At 41.6% G+C, this 27,529-nt stretch overlaps 1 protein-coding gene across 10 annotated transcripts in view; it reads left to right on the top strand.

The window, feature by feature from the left end:
- ERC1 (ELKS/RAB6-interacting/CAST family member 1) overlaps positions 1-27,529 on the top strand; it is a 553,011-nt gene that overhangs the window by 5,060 nt on the left and 520,422 nt on the right. For all 10 annotated transcript variants that reach the window (XM_074938919.1, XM_074938886.1, XM_074938901.1 and 7 more), the window contains exon 2: positions 17,398-18,233. In XM_074938919.1, coding sequence (XP_074795020.1) covers positions 17,565-18,233 — 669 coding nt within the window. In that variant the 5' untranslated portion in view covers positions 17,398-17,564. The remainder of the gene's footprint in view (positions 1-17,397; positions 18,234-27,529) is intronic.

Here is a 27,529-nt window from a genome sequence, read left to right as displayed (position 1 = left end):
GAACCAATCTTGTTTTAACATTTTCATTAATGAACTTGGTGCACAAAGTGGGAATGTGCTAATAAAATTGGCAGATGACAAAAAATTGGGAGGTATTGCCAATCTGGAGGACGGGAATATCATACAAGAAAATCTGGATGACTTTGAAAACTGGAGTAATAGAAATGGGATGAAATTTAATAGTGCAAAGGTCATGCATTTAGGGACTAACAACAAGAATTTTTGCTATAAGATGGGGACATATGAGTTGGAATTGGTGGATGAGAGAGAGATCTGGGTGTATTGATAGATTGGAGCTCATAGTCATCCTGCGAATGTGATGCGGCCATGAGAAAGACTAATGTAATCCTAGGATGCATTAGGTGAGATATTTCCAGTAGAGATAGGGAAGTGTTATTACCATTATACAAGTCACTGATGAGACCTCATCTTGAATACTGTGCAGTTCTGGTCTCCCATGTTTAAGAAGGATGAATTCAAACTGAAAAAGGTGCAGAGAAAGGCTACTAGGATGATCAGAGGAATGGAAAACCTACCTTAGGAGAGGAGACTTAAGGAGCTTGCCTTGTTTAGCCTAACCAAACAAAGGCTAAGGGGAGATATGACTGCTCTCTATAAATGTCAGAGGGATAAACACCAGAAAGGGGGAGAAGTTATTTAAGTTAAATAACAGTGTCGGCAAAAGAATAAATGGATATAATAAACTGGCCATCAGTAAGTTTAGGCTTGAAATTAGACGCCGGTCTCTAACCATCAGAGGAGTGAAGTTCTGGAAAAGCATCCCAAGGGGAGTAGTGGGGGCAAAAAACCTAACTGGTTTCAAGACTGAGCTTGATAAGTGTATGGAGGGGATGGTATGTTGAGATTGTTTACACTGGCTTGTGGCCTGTCTGCAACTGCTAGTGGCAAATATCTCCAGCGACTGGAGATGGGACGTAAGATGGGGAGGGCTCTGAGTTACTACAGTGAATTCTTTCCCAAGTGTCTGGCTGGTGGGTCTCACCAACTAGTTTAGGGTCTAACTGATTACCATACTTGGGGTTGGGAAGGAATTTTCCCCAGGTCAGATTGGCAGAGATCCTGGGGTGTTGGGGTTTTTTTTTGTTGTTGTTGTTGTTGCCTTCCTCTGCAGCATGGGGCATGGGTCACTTGCTGGTTTGAACTAGAGTAAATGGTGGAGACTCTAACTTGAAGTCTTAAAAGCATGATTTGAGGATTTCAGTAACTCAGCCAGCAGTTATGGGCCTATTACAGGAGTGGGTGAGTGAGGTTCTGAGGGTTGTGATGTGCAGGAGGTCAGACTAGATGATCACGATGGTCCCTTCTGGACTTTAAGTAGGAGTCATTCCTGTAAGCAATCCAGTACTGGATTATCTCCCTGTGTGGATGGGCTTCCTTAATCATACCATTGTAACTAGTAAATTAAATCCTCCCTTCTCCACTTACTGTGTGCAGTGAGGCATCCCACCCTGTACTTTCTTCACATATTGAGGGCATCACTCTGTCAGTCTAACCCCTAGAGATTCTTTCCCTATATGTGAGCTATTCCAGAGCTCTTACGTAGCCGTTACCTGGAAGCTATGGGTAGATTTAAAGTATTTAACTTGTTTTGCTGGACAGCATATTTTCACTTTAGTATAGACACATGCAGCTATCCAGATCACAATAATTTCTACAGTGAAGACACTGAGACAGCAAAACCTTGTCCGATGGTGAGATCGAGACCTTGCTGACTCTTCTGGAGTGAAGGAGATTTAGTTTTTGCTAAACGTAAACAGAACGTGTTTCAAGGAAACCTATAATCATTTTGCTGGAAGCAGGATTCAGCATACTGCTGACCAGTGATGAGAGGCTATAAAGAGCTTAACAAATAATATTGCTAACATCTTATCAATGCTAGAAAACAATATTATTGCTCTTCTTGCAAGTATCTCATGTATTTATGGCTAAGACTGTTTCCTGGTACAGTAGTTGGCTTGTCACAGTGAAAATTCAGGAGGTGGCACATATGTTGCTCTGAACAAATGCCTTGTCTACACTGGTAAAAATCAGAGTTATAAGTACCTACCTGTGTATATTTACTGGTGGTTAGCAATGGAGGAAGCAATAGTAAGAGCTCAGGCTTGTTTACCGCCATTGGCAACATGGTTACAGTTATGATTCTACTGTTGTAGTGAAGCGTTAAGGATCTACTTCCACCCAGAGAGAGAGAAACTGTATCACAATTGCTGAGGAAATATTTCTGTTACTGTGTGTGCACTATGAGAACGAGCGACATGTTGCTGCAAACTTCTAATCGTTGTCCTGATAAAATCCTGCTCTAAAGTTTACCAGTCCATTTTGGTGATTAGAAGAGTGAGAATTATTTTAATCAGAGTTAATATCACCATTGGTTTTCATCCCTGTTTGACTTTCATTATTTATTTGGGTTTTTTCGTTATTGCATCTGCTGTCTTTGATTTGTTGTCTTGTACACGTTAATTTTATATATCCCGTATTTCATGTTGGTTGGTGCTAAAACTGTGTTAGGGGCTTGACTTCTCCACCCACAACAATCTGATTCTTAACCAGTGAGAAAGAAGACAGATGCCTCCTGAAGGAGAATTTAAATGACAACTCTAATTTGAATACATTCACCTGATTGTATTTGAGAATAAGCTGACAGTAATAAAATCACCAAGCTAGTGCTTTGTCAAAGCCTGGAAAGGACACTGAGCACACAACAGTTTCAGCAAGGTAGGAAAGCAGTACTCAGTCTCCTTGTCTTAGCCTGGTATTAATGTATTTTAACAACTGAATTTACATAATGATGAAAACTTGCCTTATTTGTTGGGCACAGGGAAAAGATTATACATTCATTAAATAAGGTGGAGGTATGGTGTGGTCCAAGCTCCAGTTACGAAAAAAAGTTCCAGCCACAATGTGTGTAAAAACAGAATTATAGTGAGCCTTGTTTTGTTCTGAGGTGAATGTCTCTTGGACTAGAAAAGATTTAAACTAAAAAGGTTTTTTTTAAAAAAACCTGAGCTGAGTGTAGCTTTTGTTTTTATAGTATATTTGATTATATAGTGTTTAAGAATGGTAAAAGGTCTAAAGAAAGATGTCCGTTATTAGTAGAAACACCAATCTTTAAAGTGAAAATAGTATGTAGCAGGTTATTCCTGATTACACCATATTTTATTGTTAATTCTAATAGATTTCATGATAGGGAATATGTATCTAACGCAAGGGTAGAGACCTGAACTGAGCTTTGAGGCAGAATGGGGCTCTGTCTTTCATATTCAGAGGATTGTGGGTGGTGGGAGTATATTCTGATTTTAGAACAATGCCATTTTCTGCTCATTGCTGTCTTGCTTTAAGCTATGCTTTCCCCTGTGCTGATAAATGAAGGCTATAGGCCTTTCTCCCCATTTTTTCTTAGTATAAATAATCACGGATACAGTAACTAGTTTGAGGAAGCGTGCAGCAACAAGGTGTAGCTGCTTTGTTTCTGCTATCTGCTAACAAAGACAAGTGACGAATTGGCAAATGGAAAGCAGAGCTGGATCCAGAAAGAGGAGAGAAATCAGATTATCATATACTCCAGTTATTTCAGTGTGTGTGTGTGTGTGGAACATCTTACCTTTTATTCTTCTTTAATTAATCTGTCAAATTGGGAGACTGCCTAGGGTGACTGTCATTTGGGGTTACAAAACAAACACTTCTATCACAAGTGACACACAGTTGTACTCTTCCTCAGACTGTTAGGGTCAGAATTTGTTGTCCCTTCATGTTAATGAAGCAATGTTATGGCAAATCATGGTCATCTGGAGATCCTCTAACCATATCTTTCTTGAGAGATTTCTCTGGGAGAAATGAAAGCAATACAGTCATAAGTTAAATCCCTCCTCCTCACAGTGGTTTTTGTTGGTTGGCTGATGTTTCAGATAAGTGAATTTGAAAAAAAGAAATAACATTCAAATTAAAATAAAAACATAATTTATAAAAGAGATGTGGGAATTGGTGCCAAAGAATTGCATGTCTGGTAAAGATGGATCAATCTTAGTGTGGATGATTGCTATTTTTGTGTCATCTTTCCTTCTTAATTTTCTTCACGCCTTTCATTCTCTCCTGTTGTCAGGGCCACAGGGATAACTAATATATTTGTTTTGAATGTGATAAATAAGTACAAATACCACTGATACAACCCCTTGTTTATGTAGTATTTTCAGCAAAGGTTGATTTGGAAACATTTCTCAAGACAAACTCCCTTTTTGTCCCTTTCCCAAATTTATTATTCATTAGCTCATTTTAACAAGGAGCAGTGATCCTTCCTCCCTTCTCAATTGAATTAACCCCCCAGATTCTAGAATATAGAAATAAGACAGTTACTGTTAATTCTGTACTTGTGTGCTGTGCACAAGATAATAGCAGTTTATTAGTCTCCTATTCATTTTGGTTGGGACATCTGTAAATTGTGAATTTTGTCTTTTCCTATGGCACTCAGTCACTATGTAGTGAACATTGCTATCTATAAAATGTCTGGAAGTTTTCACTTAAATGGAATTTTTTATATATTTTTGGGGAAAATCCTTTCCCTGTTTTTTTTTCCTGACACTCCCTCCACCCTTTGTTTTTAATTCCAGTATGTAGGCCCACTTTCAGAATCGTTCCAGTGACTTCAGTTACATTTCCACCAGGCACCTAGTTCTGAATTGACTAAGATGGTATTGCTTTGCATAGGTCAGGTAATTCAATTCCCATGATTGGTAAAGGGGAATTTCCCTACCCACTAAGCAACACTGAATTAGCTCTTACACCTTCAGTGAGAATGAGAGGTGAAAGTATACATCTGTATGGTAGATATCACATCACTATGGTAGAGCAGATTGTGTGGCATTAGCTATCTTCTGTTAGTTGGGAAATTATTTTTCTGTCAGGGACATGAGTTATTTTCATTTTCTAAAGAAGCTATTAATAGTTTGACAAGATGCTGGCTAAGACAAAGAGGAGGCAGTTTCTCGAATCTGTTAAGTGTGCCTTCTGGAGTGATTGAGTTACAATCAACACAGCAAAAGTTTTTAGTAAGACTAGCTTAAGTTTATTATTCAGAAGCGTTAGCGCTTTTATTTTCCAGTTTTGTACTGTATCAATATTGCTACGGTTTTTCCTGTGTATGCTATAGCTTAGAGAGGGCATACGTTTTTAGGAAAGTGTTCTAATAAACTGAAATGCATAGGACAATACACTTTCAGTCCCTTTTATTTAGACTTAGGGCTTGTCTATACAAAAGTTTGGAAGAGAATCTAAATGAACTAAAGGTGTTCCTTCTGCAAAGTGAACTAAGTTTGCTGCAAATTGTATTAGTTCTGTGTGTTTGTGTGGACACAATGCTGTTGTGCGCTATTTTTGGCATGTGTCCAGCAACTATCGCACACTACACACTACAGGACAGTTACTGACCTTTCTCTTTATCTGTTTGCTCTCATCTGCTTTGGTATTAAGTTGCCAGGATGTCCCTGTCATAGTTCAGGGCAACTGTACCTCTGTTTCCCCTCTGGTCCAGCAAGGACATGTACTTCTAGGCTTCTGGCTCCTCAACTGTTACCTCTCTTGGGTGGAGATCCATGTCTCTCTCCCTTCTAAATGGGTTTTTTCCAGGTTGCACAGTTCCCTGCGCACACTTATTCCCAGCTAGCCAGACTACTTAAACAGGCCAGTGTGTGTGTGCTTTGCTTTCTCTTCAGAGGCTATAAACATAACTGGCCACAATTAAGTTACCACATAGCTCTTTATAAGCAAGCACATTTATTCTTTAGGTGAAAACATTAAAGAGAAAATATATTAAAAACAATAAAAGAACCTACATACATGCTAATAAGCTTGCCGGAGCTCACCCCCTCAGCTCTAGCAGGGAAATGGGCAGGAGCCAGTCCTTTGGACCCTATAATGGGGTTTCCTGTGGTTACAAGTTCATAACAGCCATAGCATAGAAAAAATGCCCAGACTGCACAGCTCAGCCCATACCCTGTTTTTTTTTTAATACAGCTTGGGACTTTGATCTCCAGCCTTTGGGAACAGGTAATCAGCAGAAAATGGTGCTCTCTTCAGGGCATAGATTCAAAAGTTTGGACTGCTAAATATCTGGTGGAAGGCATTTGGAGTCTCCTCCCCCTAGATATTTCCCAGGAATTTCACTTTGCACACATTGTCCCAAAAAATCATTCTTTGAACCATTGTTCAATATAGTCCTTTGATTATCCTGACCCACAATAAATATAACCTTGGCATTTAATACAATGGACTCAAATATGTAAGTAAACTTAGTTCAGTAAGGTTTTTCAAGGATACTTCAGGAAATGGCCACATTTGTCACCGTGCCCTCCACCATTTAAAAGCTGTCATAGGGCCAGATTTTGCCCATTTACTCCTGGATTCCACTGTGTCAGCATTGCTGTGATACCACTATAGAAGCCCCATAGCATGCTTTGCACAGCTGCATGGAGGTGTGCTGAGACAATGGTTCTCATCGCTATCTGAGATGAAGCATCAGTACTGGAAGCTCTTGTGAACAGAAAAAAATAAAGACTTGTTTGTGGACATTGCAAAGCAGATGACTGGAGTGGCGAACAGTGCTGGATAAAGAGCAAGCAGCTCAAAAAGATGTATATTAAAATTAGCGATGACAGAAAAATATCCAGCTGGGCACATATAGCTTGTCCAGTTCTGGAGGAACTGGACACGATTTTACATAACTACGTAACCACCCAACACAGAAGAGTTTTGGAACCTGCTGCCTTTTCTCTTCCCCTCCTTCCTCACCTCCTCCTTCACCCCCCACCACGGATGACTAGCAAGACTACGAGGGAATAAGCACAAGGAGCCCAGTGAGGAGCTGTCTCCTAATTGTCAGAATCTCCTGGGGACTGAGGTCCCAGGTAGAAAGCCAACCCGATTCCTGTCCTGCAGCAATGAGCCTGAATCCTAGCCAGAAATCCAGACCAGGACCCAAGAGGCAGATCATCTGGCAGGAACTATGGTGTGTAAGCGTGTAAATCTTTACTATTTATTATTATTGTGCTGCCATGCTAGATTCTGTTATGGGTGCCTCACGGCCTCAGCTATATTAGGTGGATGTGAGCTAAAATCCTTTGAGTCTCTAGTCCTGCCTCCCTTCTTTGCTCACACTGTCTGCTTGGCTTCCCTACAAGTGTTTCCAAGTTGGCAGCTGCTCCACCTGGTAATTTCCCTTTGTCATATGCTAAAGTATTGACTACTGACTACTTTGAATACCGTGGAGAGCAAATACCCATCTACTTATTTTCCTTCTCAAATGCTCTTCCTCCCCTTTGCTCCCACCCTCCCCACAAAGCCTCCCCGAACAATTCCTGTTTGTCATCTCAAAATGGTGTCTGGCAGCATGGTGCAGCTGCAACCTCCATCCCACTTGCCTTCTGCAGCAGATTCAATGTGGGCAAAATTCACTGAGATGGTTACAGGAAAAGTTTGGTTAGTATTCTCAGTTTACGTGTGGTACGCATGGATATTACATGCCTGTAAAGATACAAATATTACTGCTCCCCGCTGAGGTACAAATGCCCTGTAACAAGCATTCTTATGGGGGAAGAATTGACTATCAGTACAGAGAAAAATAAATAGGGTTCTGCATTTTCTGCAGGGGAGATAAAGCAGAATCTAAGACTAAGAAATTGCTCAACATTTGTCAGGATGTTATGGGGGATAGCCAAATGGTGACTTCCCGCTGGTAAAGCTCACAACTCCCTTTTACTCCTGCAGCATTTCTGGGGGGGGGGCATTTTGGTGAATAAACTTCACAGCATATCATGCTGACCTGCCCTTTTCCTTTTTGAATAAGGCCGTTCTTTGCCTCCTAGTCACTGGTCTCAGTGTAATGTCCTTGAGAGTCAGGACAGCCTAAAGGGGTTAATTACCCAGTTCGCATCCAGAAATGCTGCCCCCTGCTTGCCCTAGCCCATACCTATCCAATACCATGTAAGCACCTCCAAGGCACAACACAACTGCAAAGCCAGACAAGATACATAATTCCCATCCCCAGCCTCCAAGCCATAGTGGCAAACCCAAACAGCATATATTGCACACACACGTCAGTGCACCGAGCACTATCCTTACCATCTCCGAGGATCCAGAATCTCAGGAAGGTAAAGTCACAAATGTATATTAAAAAACGCTATTATAGCTTGTTTGGAATATGACCAATTACAGCCTTTTTTTTTCTTGCTTTCACAGCCAGCACACCTGCAGTTGCATGACCCTCAAGACCAGGGCCTCTGTTGATGGCTGAGTGGCTGACCAACCCGAGGAGACGAAAACTTGGGACAAAATATTGTGGATCTCATTACAGAATCTTAAATAAAAATAAAAAAATAGCAGAGACATGGAGGCAATATTGGTGTCCAGAGAGGTCGATCTCCCAAGAGATTGTGACAGTGGCCAGGGATAGTGTGGTAGTTGCCAGGGAATGTATTACCATGGCCAAAGAGAGTGGAATAAAGAGGGAGATACAGTATTGAACTCATAGGTTCAATACTAAGCCAAAATGCTGTACTTAAAAGCATATTGCTGTTGGGGTAGCAGACACAACTGTCCTGTAAACCAGGATTCAGCCATGTTCTTCAGCCCCTGGACAATACACAATACTAAAAATTATAGAAGATTAGGTTTGGAAGAGACCTCAGGAGGTCATCTAGTCCAACCCCCTACTCAAAGCAGGACCAACACCAACTAAATCCTCCCAGCCAGGGCTTTGTCAAGCCGGGCCTTAAAAACCTCTAAGGATGGAGATTGCACCACCTCCGTAGGTAACTCATTCCAGTGCTTTACCACCCCTCCTAGTGAAATAGTGTTTCCTAATATCCAACCTAGACCTCCCCCTCTGCAATCTGAGACCATTGCTCCTTGTTCTGTCATCTGCCACCACTGAGAACAGCCTAGCTCCATCCTCTTTGGAACTACCCTTCGGGTAGTTGAAGGCTGCTATCAAATCCCCCCTCACTCTTCTGCAGACTAAATAAGCCCAGTTTCCTCAAACTCTCCTCATAAGTCATGTGCTCCAGCCCCTCTGCTGGACTCTCCAATTTGTCCACAGTACTCCAGATGTGGCCTCACCAGTGTCAAATAGAGGGGAATAATCACTTCCCTTGATCTGATGGCAATGTTCCTACTAATGTAGCCCAATATGTCATTAGCCTTCTTGGCAAGAAGGGCACACTGCTGACTCGTATCAAGCTTCTCATCCACTGTAATCCCCAGGTCCTTTTCGGCAGAACTGCCACTTAGCCAGTTGGTCCCCAGCCTGTAGCGGTGCATGGGATTCTTCCGTCCTAAGTGCAGGACTCTGCACTTGTCCTTGTTGAACCTCATTAAATTTCTTTTGGCCCAATCCTCCAATTTGTCTAGATCACTCTGAACCCTATCCCTACCCTCCAGCATATCTACCTCTCCTCCCAGCTTAGTGTCATCTGCAAACTTGCTGAGGGTGCAATTCATCCCATCATCCAGATCGTTAATAAAAATGTTGAAGAAAACTGGCCCCAGGACCAACCCCTGGGGCACTCTGGCTTGATACCGGCTGCCAACTAGACATCGAGCCGTTGAGCCCGACAATCTAGCCAGCTTTCTATCCACTTTATAGTCCATTCATCGAATCCATACTTTTTTAACTTGCTGGCAGAATACTGTGGGAGACCATATCAAAACCTTTGCTAACATCAAGATATATCATGTTCACTGCTTTCCCCATATCCACAGAGCCAGTTATCTCCTCGTAGAAGGCAATCGGTTTGGTCAGGCATGATTTGGTGAATCCATGTTGACTGTTCCTGACCACCTTCCTCTCCTCTAAGTGCTTCAAATGGTTTCCTTGAGGATCTGCTCCATGATTTTTCAGTGATTGAGGTGAGGCTGACCTGTCTGTAGTTCCCCAGGTTCTCCTTCTTCCCTTTTTAAAAGATGGGCACTGTATTTGCCTTTTTCCAATTGTCCAGGACCTCCCCTGGTTGCCATGAGTTTTCAAAGATAATGGCCAATGGCTCTGCAATCACATCAACCAATTCCTTCAGCACCCTCGGATGCATTAGATCTGGACCCATGGACTTGTGCATGTCCAGCTTTTCTAAATGGTCCTTAACCTGTTCTTTCACCACTGAGGGCTGCTTACCTCCTCCCCATACTGTGTTGCCCAGGACCTAGGTGTGGGAGTTGACCTTGTCTGTGAAGGCTGAGGCAAAAAAAGCATTGAGTACTTCAGCTTTTTCCACATCACCTGTCACTAGGATGCCTCCCCCTTTCATTAAGGGTCCCACACTTTTTCCCTTTTTCTTTTTGGTAACATACCTGTAGAAACCCTTCTTGTTACCCTTCGCATACCTTGTTAGCTGCAACTCCAGTTGCATTTTGGCCTTCCTGATTACACTCCTGCATACTTGACCTGGGAGGAGTATATGAATATTGCTCATCTGTCCAAGTTTCCACTTCTTGTAAGCTTCCTTTTTGTGTTTAAGCACACTGAAGATTTCACTGTTAAGCCAAGCTGGTCGCCTGCCATATTTGCTATTCTTTCTGCACATTGGGATGGCTTGTCCCTGCGCCCCAATAAGGCTTCTTTCCCCCTTATATTAGCCTCCAGGGGGATCCTACCCATCAGTTCCCTAAGGTAGTCTATCTGGTTTTCTGAAGTCCAGGGTCCGTATCTTGCTACTCTCCTTTCTCCCTTTTGTGAGGATCCTGAACTCGATCATCTCATGATCACTGCTGCCCATGTTGCCCAGGAATACAAGTAACTCCTCCCTACTATTCCATAGCAGCAGTGCTCCCAGAGGCCATTCCCTTCGCAGAATGAACAGACAACAATTGCAGCTGGACGTGCAGCTCTTTTGAGCTCTCTAGCACCTCTGATAACTTTGAGCTGAATCATCCAACCTGTTAGCCAGGATATATTTATGGTGTATGGCACACCACATTAATATGTATTCAGGACCGACATTAACTACAACTGTGAATTGTATTTCTTTTCCCAGAATGCTGGTCATTCATGCTAAGGTATATCCCATAACACTGCAATAGCTGAATTTTTCTCTTGGCACAGGCAAATACATAACTAGTCAGAAACAAAATGTATGAATAGTATGTCTTGGTACAGGTAGGAGGTGCCTCCACACCCCAATAACCCCTGGAATGTGTTATCCAAAACAAAGGTAAGGGAGGTACAGGAAAAACAAGTACAGACTGGTGGGTGATGTATACTGTGCTCTCAAACTTGTAAGCAACTGTGCTGTACATATAGGTAATCCTAGATGCGTATTTTTGAAGCAGACCTTCCATGTAAGGTTAGTACTGTGAGATTGCTTCCCAGAAAGTGTGGTATGTGTGTCTCCATTTCATGCTGTAATTCCTTGTCTTTGGCTAGTAAGCTGACTAAGCTTGGCAGTTTGGTTTTCAGATATTTAAAATATCAAACCCATAACTGGTAATTGGCTATACCTAGTTAACAACCCCCAGAAGTACCATGAACAAGAAGAGGCGTTGGCAAGGCATATACTTGCCTGTCACTTTAACTGGTTTTCCAGGTTACTTTAACTTTCCTTCCCCCTATAATTTTAGAACATAAGAATGGCCATACTGGGTCAGACCAAAGGTCCATCCAGCCCAATATCCTGTCTACCGACAGTGGCCAATACCAGGTGCCCCAGAGTGAGTGAACCTAACAGGTAACGATTTAGTGATCTCTCTCCTGCCATCCATCTCCACCCTCTGACAGACAGAGGCTAGGGACACCATTCCTTACCCATCCTGGCTAATAGCCATTAATGGACTTAACCTCCATGAATTTATCCAGTTCTCTTTTAAACCCTGTTATAGTTCTAGCCTTCACAACCTCCTCAGGCAAGGAGTTCCACATGTTGATTGTGCGCTGAGTTCTATGCTTCGTTCTGCCCTTTACTGCACAGTTGCACTTTCAGTTTTAGCTTCACTGTTTTAAAGTTTTGTTTACAGTTGTTAATTAATAGATTTGTTTTAAAATGTATTTTCATATTCAAAATTATTTTATTATTGGTGCAATTAAAATATAACATTGCTATATTGGTTGGAATGTGTTTTTTTTTTTTTCCCTGTTTCCAATCTATTCTACTAACAGCACCACTTTCCTTTCAAACAGCCAAATGCACACTCCCCTACTACTGTGCGTTTGCTGAGTTGGTAGAAAAATTTTTTTTCCGTCTAAGTGGCCTGAGAATGGTTTCATTAACCAGGGAAGCAGAGGTTAATTTGCGTCTTCTAAGATAACTGGAACAACCTCCGCATTAATGTCCACAGTGATTCTGGGGGCAAATACAGTAACTCCTCACTTAGTCATCCTGGTTAACGTTGTTTCATTGTTACGTTGCTGATCAATTAGAGAACATGCTCCTTTAAAGTTGCGCAATGCTCCCTTATAACGTTGTTTGGCAGCCGCCTGCTTGGTCCACTGCTTATAGGAAGAGCAGCCCGTTGCAGCTAGCTGGTGGGGGCTTGGAACCAGGGTGGACCCGCAGCCCCCATCAGCTCCTTGCTCCCCTAAGTTCCCCGTGTTATGATTTCAACATCTGTAACTGGGCAAGTTCCTCTCCCGGCATGGGGTCATTACCAGATAGTCATGGATGCCTCTTGATTGTCAACACCTCTGTGAGTTTTTTTTATGTTGCCACTACAAAGGCATCCTCACAATCCGTGTGCAGCACTTCTGCTTACAATGTCCTTCGACCTCAGCCCTCCTCTCCAGGGAGAGGAAGTGATCTCATCAGCCAGAGACCTGCTTCCCCAGGGCTCTGCTAGCCCCCTCTCCTCCTTTAGATGTCCTTCCTTTGCTTTTTAACTATCTTCTCAGTTGATGGGATAATTAGCCCCTTAGCTCTGATTAGGTAATTAGGTCGCCTGTTCCCGAACACGGCTTTTCTGGGGGAGCTAGTTAGTGTCTAAAGGACCAGAGTGCTCTGTCAGCTGCTGGCTGTCTGCACTCTGTCACAACATTCCTTTTCTCTTTTCTGGGGGATGGTGGGACTTACGAGGGGTCCAGTCACTAGCTCTGTTTTTTTCAGTACTTTCAGGCAGGACAAGTTCTGGAGAACATTGATAGTCTGGTGATCCCAGACTAGAAATGTGAACTTCTGTTCCAGGCCAGAGGAGGACAGCCATCTATGCTAAGGAGATATTTAGGCATCTATTGAGTGACCAACACATCTTGGAATGGAGGGGGCTCATGAGTTGCAGAGGTGGCCCTGAAAGTTTTCCCTGCCCTGGAAAGTACCTGAGCATCTGGCGTTCCTACTCCTTTAGAAGTATGCTTGTGTCACCAGCTAGCAATGGTTGAAAATTCATGGTAAAATCAGTAAGTTGCTGATTTAGCATGGAGATGCAGTACAGCCTCCTCACTAGCATCTTGCATCTGTGCACAAACCTGACTGACTTCCAGCCATGGGGATTCCTAATACAGCCGGCCAGCCATCCTCTTCTCTAATTTGGACTCTCACACGGGTTTTGTTTGAACTCATAACAGCCAAGTTGTTTTGGGACTCAGTTTATAGGCATTCTGGGTGAATATGGGAGTGGCTGATTTATGAGGTGTGCTGTATTATTAGACTGCTGTTAGTTGTGGAGCCCAACCCATACTTCTAACAATCAGAGAGTAACAAGTGAAATATTGAGTAACTCCTTGTTTAACTTTTTTCCTCTTTTGTTGTGTCCATCCTGAATCCCACGTGGTGTTGGGAGGAAAAGTGGGGGGAATGCTAGAGGAATGGTGTGGCTTCCACCCTGAACAGAAGCACACCAGCACCCTGGTTTGCATTAATAACTTAATAGGGTCATAAGCTGGAAATCTATCCCATCCATATATCAATAAGAAACAACAGAGTGGCAGAAACTTACCGGGCTCTTGTTCTAGCGTTTGTTCCTGGTGCCTGTTCTGTAGTGGGCCCCTACGCAGGGCTGTCCTCAAACAGCACCTCCTACTACAGACCCAGGATTTGCTGTAGCTGCTCCAGCTGCATAGCTATTCAGTTATTGGCCTCAGCACCAGTGTCACCTCTTGCCCTGCATCTGATGGCTGGTTGTCCTGTGGCACTGTCTGTGCCTAGGGGATCATAAGGGTGCCATCCTTGCTCAGCAGATTGTCAGGCATCACTGTGGGCCCACTGCTTGTTACAATTCCCAGTACCCCATCAAATTCTTTGTGAAAGGGACAGGAAGATGGGTGTTTCAGAGGTGCTGTTAGAATCTTTGACTTTTCAGTAGTTTGGCTTCAGCCACTTGATTTGCTTTCTGCATTTTTCTGGGGTCTGATCAATTCCCAAAACCACCAGCTGCTCAAATGTAGCTTTGTAGATCTGATCATTTCTTGTACTCTTAATGGAAAATGAATATCTTTCTCGCTTTGTGCCAGAGGATAACCAGAATCCCTCTGTGTTCTGGCCAGCTAGCAATATGCTTGATGCAGGACTTTTTCTTAGAGTTGGCCATAGGTAGTACACACAAGGGTTAACTGTTTCCAAATGAGTGGTGGGTGTGTGTGTGTAAATGAAGGGTTAAATGTTGAGCAACTACATTTGAACCAGGTGGTTTCTTCTGAAGTGAGTGGGAAGGTCTGGGATGGAAGGGCTGGGGAAAACAGCTCTAGAGAACTGTTGGATAGTGTTGGTGGAATCTCCAAACCTGAATCTGGTGACCTGAATTTGATCTGCATCCACACTGCAAACTGCTGGGCTTTGTCCCATGTCACAGCAGGACTTGGGCTCTGACCCACCTCCCTAGCAGGGTCTGCGGGTCTGAGTTAGACTGGTTTCTGTGTCGATGGAAGGGTTTTTAAATTTTAAGTCTGAGCCTGGGTTTAGTGTGCTATGTGGGCATACTCTTAAGTGGCATTAATTAGGTATAGCTCAGATGAACCATATTAAGGCCATTTCAGTTCTGAATGAGCGGGTCCACACATATTTAGTGTGGTTTGATTAATCTGCTTTAAATTCACACCTTCAGTTAGTTTGGATTAATTTTCCTGAGGCCTCATGTGGACAGGCCCTCAATGAATGTGCTGCTTATACTGTTTTGGAAATAGTATAATCTGATTTGCATGCCCTTATCCAATGTGGCAGAGCAGGAATGAACAAACTAGTAGTCCAGACACTGAAGATGACTTAATCAAACTGATTTTTTGTCAAGTTCTTGTGCAAAGAAATTGGCTACTTTGCTGTTTTATTTCAAGATCTAGAGCATAGTCTCTTGACAATTGACCAGCCTAATTTTATGACACTGTAGACTTTACTGTGAAAGGAAAGAATCCTCCTCTGACTCACATGGGAATAAGTGAACTAAGAAGGCTTTTCCATCTCTAATTCCTGACTTAAAAAATAAATAAATAAATAAATCCATGGGCTACCATGTTTTGGTTTTGGTAGCCAAATAGCTAACTGCGTTCACTTTTTTTTGTGCCTGAGCTTTTAGCCAGGATGGGCAGGAATGGTGTCCCTAGTCTCTGTTTGCCAGAAGCTGGGATTGCGTGACAGGGCGTGGATCACTTTATGATAACCTGTCTTTTCATTCCCTTTGGGGCACCTGCCATTGGCCACTGTTAGAGGACAGGATACTGGGCTTGATGGACCTTTGGTCTGACCCAGTATGGCCGTTCTTTTAAAGTAAGCTTTAGCAATGCCAACCTAGTGCATTAGCCAACTGTTCAGATACATTGTGATCACTTGTTCAAGAAAGGGTTCAAGTGAACAAATACTTTCACACCTATTCACAATTTTGCTAGTAGTAGTTAGTGAACAGGACTTGAAAAACAGTCCATAGAGCAAGGTAAAAATTTCTTGTGCTGTTGCCCCTTCTGAAATATAAAGGAAACAGCAGTATACTGTTTGTAAATTGTAATTTAACTTTCTATTTTTAAAATGTGATTCACTGCCTCTTGTTTTTTGTTGTTCCTTTTTCTGCCTTTAGTCCACTTTTTTCTTCTTTCCCTTAACAGTTCGTAGTTTATTTTTTTGCATTGTTTTCAGTGTATGTTCCCTCTTTTTCTTCTCTTTACCTTTACCTTATCTTTTCCCATATTAAGTTTTGTAACTCACCTATAATTTTTTCTTTCTGTTTATCCAAGCATCTGCTTTAGTACCATATTCTGTCTCTCAACTTATCCCATCAGTCTCTTCCATCTGCTCACCCAGAAACATCGCCTCATCACAAAACATATCTTCACTTATGGGACTTGGAAATTTAGTCAGACACATTGTAGCCAGAGGACCAAACATACTGGCCAAAAATAAGGGGGAAGGGGGAGGGGAGGGGCAGGGGCAGGGCATTGTCCAGGTGAGAGTCATAGAATGGTAGGACTGGAAGGGACCTCGCGAATTAGCTTGCCCGCACGTGATCTGCTTGGAAGGAGGAAGGTGCTGTCCTTGAACCCTTCTCAGGTGCTCCATCTTTATCAGCCCCTGGCTAGTAGATGTGTAATAAACTTGGTCTGCTCTCCCTACATTTTCTGCAATCTCCTCATATCTGCTGAAAGAAAGACGGAACACTGTTGGCTTTATTCTCCCCTTTCCCTGAGTTGCTCCAAGGATGATGGTGGGGGATCTGCTTTCCTTGTCATACCTTGTTGTTTGTGGAGGGAGTCCTCACAGCATAATAGTTCTAGTGTCTGCATCTATTGCTGCTTAGAGCTTCACTGGCAGCAATGACTTGACTCTTGTCAGTGTCACTGCTGACCACAGAGTTCTGAATGGCAGCGGTGTAGACTGATAACTCTCTCTGAGGAGTGACCGAGGCCCTGGAACTGTCTGCAAGTGAATTTAAAAAAACAGCACTGTATTAGTTTACAGTAGGTTCATATTTGGAGGATCATTTTTACAGCCATGGTGTCTAGAGACTTTATTTTTAAATGAAATCTCAAGTTGCAGAAGCTGAGGCACTCGCCTGGGAAAGATTCATCCTTGTCGAGTGGGTTCAAGTTTGTTTATGAAATTGAGTTTCCTGACAGAAGCTACAGTTGAGGGAGGGAGGGGAGCAATTTGAAAGGAGAAAAAGATTAGATTGTTCTTTTGGAGTTTAGACCATGCCCATAGCAAAATAAACGGTCTGAAAAATGATGGCGGCATCTCTTTTGGGTTTGTCATTTTACAGTGATGACAGCATAGAGAAAGAACCTGTAACCATAAAACTCACTTTAAGTTTGATTATTGAGGTTTTGAAAAATTACATTTTTGACAGCTGTAACTAGTTGGAAGTATTATGGAGAAATTGGGAAGTAACTAATAGAGGACACTTTCCACTTGTGTGGGTCAAAGTGGAGATATATATATTTTGAGATATTGGGTATTGAATGTGTGTGTTTTTTTTTTTTAATTGATACAGATATGATCTCGAACACCATGAGTACGTGACTTCAGAAACGGACAACTGGATCTATTATAAATTGTGATTGGCCTTAAGCTGACTTGCAACCATAGAAAAACCTCACAGTATCTCTATCTCATTCCTGCTTGACACCTATATAGTCACCTCACGCCACCAGTTCAATCATGTATGGAAGTGCTCGGTCAGTTGGTAAAGTTGAACCAAGCAGTCAGAGTCCTGGGCGTTCACCAAGGTTGCCAAGATCACCGCGCTTGGGTCATCGTCGAACCAACAGCACAGGTGGGAGCTCTGGAAGCAATGCTGGGGGTGGGAGTGGGAAAACACTTTCCATGGAAAATATTCAATCCTTAAATGCTGCCTATGCCACTTCTGGCCCTATGTATCTAAGTGACCATGAGAACGTGGGTGCCGACACCCCTAAAAGCACCATGACTCTTGGCCGATCCGGGGGGCGGCTGCCTTATGGTGTTAGGATGACTGCTATGGGTAGCAGCCCCAATATTGCCAGTAGTGGGGTTGCCAGTGATACTATTGCATTTGGAGACCACCACCTCCCTCCAGTGAGCATGGCATCCACTGTGCCTCACTCACTGCGCCAGGCCAGGGATAACACTATAATGGATCTGCAGACACAGCTCAAAGAGGTGCTACGAGAAAATGATTTGTTACGCAAGGATGTGGAGGTGAAAGAAAGCAAGCTGAGCTCCTCCATGAACAGCATCAAGACCTTCTGGAGTCCCGAGCTAAAAAAGGAGAGAGCCTTAAGAAAAGATGAAGCTTCAAAAATCACCATTTGGAAGGAGCAGTATAGAGTGGTACAGGAAGAAAACCAGGTAAGTTATGCAAGGTCATTGTTGAACTCTGTGTGTGTGTGTGTGCTCGCGCGCGTGTGCAGGACTGAATCAGTGGGGGTTGTTTCTCTTTTACTCTTGGACTCTACATTGGATTCCACCTCTAAGTTAGTTAGGAAGAATGGGTTGGGGGCTTTCCCCAGGTAATGGAAGAAGTTTAAAAAAAAAGTATTTTCAAACCATAATGCTACTTGTTGAACAAAAGTTACGCTAGCAGAATACCAAGCCTTCTGAGCATGGGTCACCTGTTGTGCTGTTGGGTGTCATGTAGTATTTGGGTGTGGATTGATATTAACCAGTTAATTTATTTCCCTTTAAATATCAGGTTATTCTTAATTGATCTTTATTGATATTTCTATAGTGCTTATTGCTGTAATATCTGAAGCATTTTATGTGTTTATGTGTGTTTAAAAAAATGTATCAGTTCCTAACAGAGGGTACTGTTCAACTTCTGCTGAATATTGTCTAAGTGAAGCCAAAGTGTATTTGGTATCATTTTAGAAACTGGCTAAAAAATGCAGGTCTGGGGATTTCTGAAATGGTTCTCAACAGTTTGTCCTTGGCTATGCTTGCTGTTATACTTTGTTCAGCACTTGTTCAGCTGCACCTGTTGTCAGCAACGGAGTACAACTTGTAGTATAGACTAGGTTGGAGTGCTTGACAAGATTAGATACATCATTTACCTTCAAGAAGTTAGAACTCAACTTTTAGCTTTAAGCTGGCTTCTTATTGGTAGTTTGTGCGTATTTGATGCCTTCTGCCTTCGGTGTTTTATGACAAATATGTGATTTTTTTTGTTTTTGTTTTGTTTTAGCATGATAATGCAATCTGTCCATATTTACACAAACTAAATCAAACCATTTGGGCTGCAGCCATTTAACAACTGTTACCCTCTGATTTAGTAGGGCAGACTGGATCTTAAACTTTCTGTGCTGCAGTTTTACTCATTTGTAATGACTTGTCCAGCTATAAAGTGAATCAGTGGTAGAGAATTTTATGGGTGCCAGAAGATAAATCTAGATTCCTAAAGCTCAAGTTTTCATTTAGGGGGTATTGGGGTTTGTTCTACTGGGCCAGAGGTGTTAACAAAAGCAATTCACTGTCCAACATTAAACAGTTTTAAACACGGTTTGGGGTTTGGTATACAGAGGCCTCAGCCTGGTTAGTACTATGGTACACATATAATTCAAAATACTTTTGAACTTTTATTAAAGATGCAGAAAAGGAAAAGCAGTTAAAGCATTTGAAATGTAAAGTGTTAAATAAGGATTTCATTTTAACAGCATCCCCTGTTCCCTTTTCCTTTAGCTGGAAAGTGTTTTTAGAAGGAAATTCGCTTGACAGTCTCTAAGGCCTGGTCTACACTGCGGAGAAGAATCGATCTAAGTTACGCAACTTCAGCTACGTGATTAACGTAGCTGAAGTTGACATACTTAGACCTACTCACTGTGGTGTCTTCACTGCTGTGAGTTGACTGCTACCGCTCCCCCGTCGACTCTGCCTGTGCCTCTCCCTGTGGTGGAGTACAGGAGTCGATGGGAGAGCGCTTGGGGGTTGATTTATCGCGTCTAGACTGGCTGCCCGCCTATCGATTGCTGCCCGCCGATCCAGCGGGTAGTATAGACATACCCTTAGATAAGGTGGGTAAGTAATATCTTTTATTGGGCTAACTTTTGTTGGTGAGGGAGACAAGCTGTTTAGGCAATGGCTTTTAGCTGCCTCTTTCTGGTCATAGGTTTACAGTAGTGTTGTAAAATATACAGTCCTGGCTGACTAAGCTGGACTCTTGTTAGACGGAATGAAAAAGGAGAGAGATAGCAAAGTAAAGAAATAAGGTAGGGAAGGAAAAGGATATATAGGGTGGGGGGAGACAATCTCACATCCTGGATGGTGTTCAGGATTCAGCCAGAGTTTGTGGAAGTGATAATGTCATTTGGTGCCCTTTCTCTGGCCCAGTCGGGTGCGGACACTTCTCAGGATGACGAAGGAATGGTTTCCCAGGCCAGCGTGAAGGTGGCAGCCATGACTGTGAAGGTCACTTCAGTAGCTGATTTTACTCCCACAGTCCCCCCCCCCCTTTTTTTTTTTAAAAGACCCCCAAAAGGGTTCCCCTCATTATTTTGTCCACCAATTAGGCCTCATTTCTGACATGCTAATTTTGGTTAATTGGTTTTCAGTTTGACACTGTTCTTGTTTACCAGGCATGATCTTAATACAGTCCCAGAATTATATCTGTATGCCTGTTGATTTGTCCTAATTCAGTCTTCTTGTCTCCCTTTTGCAACTTTTCCCATCAGCAGGTTTATTATAGGTTATTGTGGCACTATGAACTTTCACTTACTTTTTACTGTTGAGCTTACAATTAGGGTCAATTGGTAGGCCTAATTATCACAACAGGTTATTACGGTTGAGGACTTTATAGTGAGCTCTCTAGTTAAAAAAATTCAGTATAGCTTCCCATCTAAACCCACACCAGCGAGACTAGCGGTATCTCCTTGGAATCTCATGTTAATTCTGAAGTCTTTGTTCCTCCTTTTGAGAAAATAACCTCCATCCCTTTTGATTGCTGTCCTTTATACCTTCTAGCTATTGCTTTAGCCAGTTGAGTTGGGGAACCATCTGTCCTCTCCTTTAAGAAAAACCTTTTTTTTCACATAGTAAACCAGTCCTGTGTGCAGTCCCAGAGTTTACCCCTAATCTGGTTTGATTTTTCACACCAATCAGGATATTTCCCTATTGAGTTTTCATCCATCTCACATCTTTTAAAGAAAATGTTTGCTCTACTTCAGATGTGATTAGAGTCTCTTGAAGCTCTACTGGCATACTCACTCCTTTAGCCAATCCTTGTTTTAGCTTTGGAAGGTGGGTATGGGGGAGAGTGCCACAAAAAATAAAGTGACTGGCACGTGTCTAAGATGCATTCTTTTCTATTTCTAGGTCAGCATGGTTTAAAGTGAGTTATTTCAAGACTTGACGTTTCTGAACTTCCATTCATTATGAAAATCTTGAAGGCAACATATAGCCTATGACTGGCTTGTTCAGTAACTCAAATTCTTTGGAATGGAACAGTCAGATTATGTTATAAAGAACATATGTAGAGATTAGAGAACACTAATTTTTCTACATCATTTCTCCCCTCCTTCCCCTCACCGGCACCCTAATTAAACACTTAAGGATATTGCCAGGACTCTCTTCTTTAGGCGCCCACTGTAATTATTGTCACAATGCTGGGATTGTATAACTTTGGTCCAAAAAAGGAAGGGTGCAATTTAAAAGCCAAGTGAAACATGCAATGAGGGAATGTTAGTTAATGAAACTGGGAATGTTAGTTAATAATTATAGTCAGCTAGCAGTATGCCCTAATTAAACTCTGCATTCATTATACTTTCTATAGCCTTCTGGAGTTGGTCATTTCACCCTTTATCAGGAAGATTAGTTTAATAGGATTAATCTGTAATTAAGCAGATTTCTCTCTTTAGGCTCTGGACCAGGGATTTTTCTGTGATCTGTGCAGCTGGGATCTGTCCATTGCATTAATAACATTTATTTAATTTGTTCCCATTTACATTATCTTCCAGTAAGCTTGCAGGAGTTGGTTTGTTCGATGCCAACACTTGTATTTCAAGAGACCCTTTTTAATGAAGCTCTCAGATTCTGTGTAGGTACGTGTAGGGCTTAAATTTTGTACAGAATCTAGTTAAGGACAAATCCAGCTCTGCTTGTGGAGCCAAGACTGGCTGACTTATGTCATCTTTTTACTGTCATCTTGAGGTCTCCTTGCCCTTCCCACCATGAGTATATCTTTTTATTTTCATATGCATACCATATAGTCCCTGGATAGATTTTATTACAATGTTGATATCCTTTATTGACACCTCATCTTTCTTGAACATAAGGGATGGTTAAATTACCTTAGTTTTAGAAGATGTTTAAAAAGATAAAAAAAGCTGTAAGTCTATGGCCTTTAGAATTTTGTCAAACAGAATTGATCTTCTAATTTAAGATTTCCTTTTTTCTCCGATGCATCTATGCATTCGATGAAGTGGGCTGTAGCCCATGAAACCTTATGCTCTAATAAATTTGTTAGTGTCTAAGGTGCCACAAGTACTCTTGTCCTTTTTTCTCTGACATAGTTACGGTTAATAGCAATGCTGAATCTGTAAGGAATCTGATCATGCTGTAAAGAAGCATGATCATGTTGATCTTTACTAAATGTATATGTGGTTAGGTGGTCTTAGACCATTGCTGAATCTAGACAACATTTATAGAAAAGTTTAATAGTGAGTAGGTTGGATAGCATGATGCCTCTCCTGGAACATTAGGGATCAATCAAATGGAGACATTAAGCAGATAATATACTTGCAGTGAAAAAATAAGTTTTATTTAAAATGTTGTTTTTCCTTAAGCACCAAATTTGGAAAAGGCATGTAAATATGGATAGGTTTTTTTTCCTCTCTTTCTGTGCTACCCACATGCTTCTCTGAAGCTTCAAATCAGCTTCAAATTTCAGCTTTCAGGCTGGATGCACTGTCTGTCAGCGCAACCAAGATATTGAAGTGCACATGTGATCAACAGATGGTTTTTGAAGGGTCAGGCAGTGCTTCTTAACTTCAGTTAAATATTTGTATTGGTTACCAAAAGAGTAGAATTGCTATATTTTCTTGAGTGATCAAATGTTTAAAATCTGAGCTTTTTGTCTCTTCAGCCTCCTGACTGCTGGCAGGCATGGTTTGTTCAAGTTGTGTGTGTGTGTGTGTTTTTGCACATAGTGTTGATATGCATGTGATACAGTACATGGTAAATATAATTTATCTTTTGACCACTTAGCCAGCACTCTGCCCACTAATACATCAGTACCTCTCTGTTGGGACCTTCCAAACTTTCACACCATAATAATACAAAAAAATCCCTCAACCTGACAAAACATTTCCTTCCTTCCTTCCTTCCCTGTTCAATCCTGGATCAATGACAGATTTAAGGTTTAATATCTTAGAACACTGCAAGGATAGAAATGGGAGCTTTATATTGTTTGGAAATGGGAGCTTCCCAGATTTCTGATGGGTTGTGTTTGCTTCTAGCTCTTGAAGGACCCAAGCAATCCATTCTTAAAATAATGGCATATTTATTCATAGAAGAGTTACTAGGACATTTTCAGAGGTTTGAAGTTTAGTAATTTTTTCTTTCCCTTTGAGGTCTGTTCATTAGTACTCATAGTAACTGGGGCATTTAACATTATAGGTTAAGGGTTAGAAAAATAGTCCCAGTACAAATTTTTAAACATGAAAATATTTCTAGAATACTGTTGTTTAAGCTTGTGGAACATACACTATTTCATCAAAATAAAGCCTTTATCTCCTGACTGAAAGCTTGAAAGAACAGCCAGGCACAGGCCCCATTTAAGAGGTATTCTGATGTGTGTAAAAGACATTGGCTGCCTGATCCATCCCTTCTTCACTGTTGCTTATCTTCTGTGGTATAATTTCTTCCAAAGAGAGATTTTGGTAGCCATGTGCAGGGAAAAGAGGTTCTGTTGGGAAATTTGTCTGCTTTGTTACATATCAGGCATGTTCATTCAGTTGTTCAGTGTCTACCTTTTCCCATATATGGATGTAACATGCCTGCTGCTTTTGTGAGTTAGAGGGATTGAAAAGCCATTTTTCGTCTGAAAGAAAGGTACGATTTCTACAGTGAACTCTAGGTAGGCAGAAGACAAAAATGAGAGCTGAATCTTTACTTTAAGGTGTCTTCTGGATGTTTTTTCTTTCATAGGAGAATATAGTTTCATTCATGTATTGTATGAACCCTGAGCCCACTGCAGGGGAGTAACAGCAGCAGAAATTCTGTTTGTGCTGTTGTGTGCCTATCAGTAGGTGGGCAATAACTGAAGTTCATAGATTTTAAGGTTAAAAAAAGACCACTGTGATCTTGTACGACCACCTGTGTAAGGAAAGCTATACGACTTCGAATAATTAGTTCTTGCTTCAAGTCAAATAGTTCTGGTTTAACTAGACCATATTTTTTTAGAAAAACATCCAATCTTGACTTAAAGATTTCCAGTGATTGAGAATCTAACACAAGCCTTGGTATGTTCCAGTGATTAATTACCTTCCAGTATAAAATGTGCATCTTATAAGTTCTTACAAAAGAAGAACTTATTACAAACTGCCAAGCCCCCTTTCCACATTTTTATTCCTTAGTCATCAGTCCCTTTCTTTCTTGAATCTAGGGTAATGATGCATCCCAAATCTGGTAGTCCAGCTATTCAGCCTCTCTAATGATCTGTAATGTCTATGCTTGGCCGCAAATCTTTTCTTTCAACGCAGCCACCAGCTTGCAATTCATACAGAAGAAGTCCCTTCTGACTTCTGGCAAGAAAACACGACACATTCATTGCAGGTCACAATCATTGCTGGCTTTTATGGTATTGAATATAGAGTTTACCTTGGAAGAATGCTGCAGATCTTGGTTAGTTCTCATGCTGTTGCTTGGACAATCAAGAGGCCTCTGTACATATTATGCACCTCTGTTATGTTTTGTCCTGAGCCTGGGGTCTGATGTTGTCCAACCATCATGTTTTAGATCATCCGGGGGGTCTTTTACATCTTGCTTTCATTGGGTCAGAGTCGAAGATGATTCTCACAGGCTTGTTGGTAGGCATTTGGACCAGATGACCATACCACCTGTAGTTACTCTTCCATGAATTCTTATGGTAGGTTGTATGCCAGAGTTGCTAAAGCACTTAAAATTAGGTGGTAACTTTTCTCTTTGCTGGAAGCCAAAATGAGAGTACTCAGTTTTCTCCAAGGTTAAAAAAGCCTTGAATGTTGAGGGAGGAATTTTTGGAGCTAATAGCAGAAACTTGTTTTTGGCATGGGATGACTCTTCTCTGTTTGATGATGAGGGAGTTAGAGTATTCTGATTACAAGAGTTGAAAACAACTTCTCAAAAATACCTTTTCAGTGCAGCTGGGCAGTAGTGGGCTGTGTAAGATTTATGCTCCCACTTTGAGCCTGCTGTTATTAAGGGCATCTCTGATCTCTATCCTGGGGTGGAATAATAAGGTATCAGGTTCTGCAGTTTCAAAAACATCCTGCACTGAAATTTTTGTTTCCACAGTGACTTGTACATGTTCAGAATTACAGAATGTTTCTCCTGAAGGAATGTTTGGCTGCTGGAAAGAGTCTTTTTACTTTGATATATTGTCATTCAGTTGTTAGAGGCCCTGGATGTCTATATGACAGCTTAACCATGAGAGTGTTTCTGAAGGGGCTTTCACCTTATTGAGGCAAACACTTCGAGAATGTAAAGAGCAGTCTAAAAAGTCTTTACGTTTTCATCAGCTTCTCTGTTCTTGGCTATGAGTTTTCATACCTTACTTCAATCTTTTTTTTATAGATTAATTCGTGAATTATTGCAATATTTTTCTGCAATGTTCTTTGGATGTTTCTCTTAAGACTAGTTTTTAGTTGCACCCCTACCATTTGAAATAACCTCCATTTCTCATCATCTTGAAGTATGAGTATCCCTCAGCGCCTTTTAAAACGTAGTCTTTCGTTGATAGCCTCTAAAGGTTTTTTGTTACTAGTCCCTATAGCTCTGTTTAGCTGAGCTGTTAGTGGCATCCTTGTTCTGATGAACAGACTAACTCTGGCTGCACCAAATGGCTTTTTGGTTAATTTATTATTATAGTTCGCTAATATTTAGTCTGATTGCCATTGGTACATACTGTTGGATTGGTATTATAGTTCCTCCTCCTCCCTCTAGTTAGCTTTCTGTTCATTGATATCTACCTTGGCTTTTTCCATCCTGATGTCCCCTAGTCTTTTCTGTGGCATCTGTCTTTAAAATAATTAGTCACTTTGACAGTGTAAGAGGCTACCCTTGGAATTCCCTTCCACATAATTCTTCCTTTAGACCCAGGAACATGGCAGATGTTTGAGAACCGATCATTTTAAACTCTCTTCCAGCATTTGGAGCCTGAAATTATAAGTGTAAAATTCTTTTCCTTTTGGGGACAAATCAGTTTAATTTGGTTAAGTTTCTGAAGGGAACTTGCAGTTATTGGGGCCCTACCATGTTCCAGCAGTATCCAGTGATACAAAACAGTGAAATCAAAGAAATCATTTTCCAAAACAAAGTGTTCTTTGTACTCTACCCCAGTTGGTCCTACACCAATTGGCTGGTGCCCTGAGTTACTTTGAGCTACGAATGTATGGTATGCTTGCTTGGTCTATCAAGTCCCAATCAGTTTTTGCGTGACATACTGACTTCTTTGCATCTTGACTTGGGCATGAAGATCCCCTGGCAGCAGCCTCTGTCCCTAAGCTACACTGACAGAAGTGCGAAGGTGGCTCTCTATTTCAACAGAGAAGAATGTTCATTCAGCTTCCGCTGCCACTACTCTGGACCACTTCTTCAGTCAGCCAGCCCCTCATATTTTGACCTGTCTCTGCATCCATGTAAAGGGATGCATGGTGGGGGAAACTATAGCTTCGGTCCCTTTCTTTGCTTTGCACCTCTTCCAAGCTCAAACTGGTGTATGTTGAAGAGAATGGAACAATAGTCTGCCAAGTTTCCTATCTTAAGAAAACTAGAGAAAAACAGGATTCAAGAAAAAGTGCTAATCACTTTTCCAAGATTCGTTGTGCTCTGCCTCCCCATAAGAGAAGATGTCAGGAATGCCATTGGCTGTGGTTCTTAAATTCTAATTGAGGAAAGTAGTCCAATAAATTGTTGGCTCCCACAGGATGTTGCTGTCAGCCCTTATGAATGCCCTAGGCACGGTGGTATCTTGCATAGGTATTTTGCAGTGGTCCAAGCATTGAGACCCCTACAAACCTCCGTCCTATTTATTGTATAAGTCCACCCTGCTTTGAATGCTGATGCACTTTTTTCACTGGTAAAGAAAATTTCATAGGAGGGCAAGCCATAAAGGATCCCATGTGGGTCCACCATCATTGACAACGTATAATGCTGGGGAGCCCGTGTTAAGAGCAGGTCAATTCAGGGAATGTGGTTGGGGACAGAAAATATCACAGTATTAATTAGGTGGAACTGAGTGATCGTCTGTGTGTCCTGTGCTTACTGGTGGACTTTGTCCCCAGCAGCACAGTGCTGATTATGATGGAAAATGCAGTATCTTATGTCAACAAGTAGATAGGGATCACGTCTGCCTCTCTACAGAAAGAAATGAGGTGAATAAAGAATTCATAGTGCACATTCAGCATAAATGAGAAAACATCAGAACTAGCTTGTTAAGCATGAGCAAGCTAGACCAC

This window comes from Natator depressus, chromosome 1 (genome assembly GCF_965152275.1).
Source record: "Natator depressus isolate rNatDep1 chromosome 1, rNatDep2.hap1, whole genome shotgun sequence".
Taxonomy (NCBI): Eukaryota; Metazoa; Chordata; order Testudines; family Cheloniidae; genus Natator; species Natator depressus.
The sequence above is the reverse complement of the archived record's forward strand: the minus strand, read 5'-3'. Positions and strand labels throughout refer to the sequence as shown.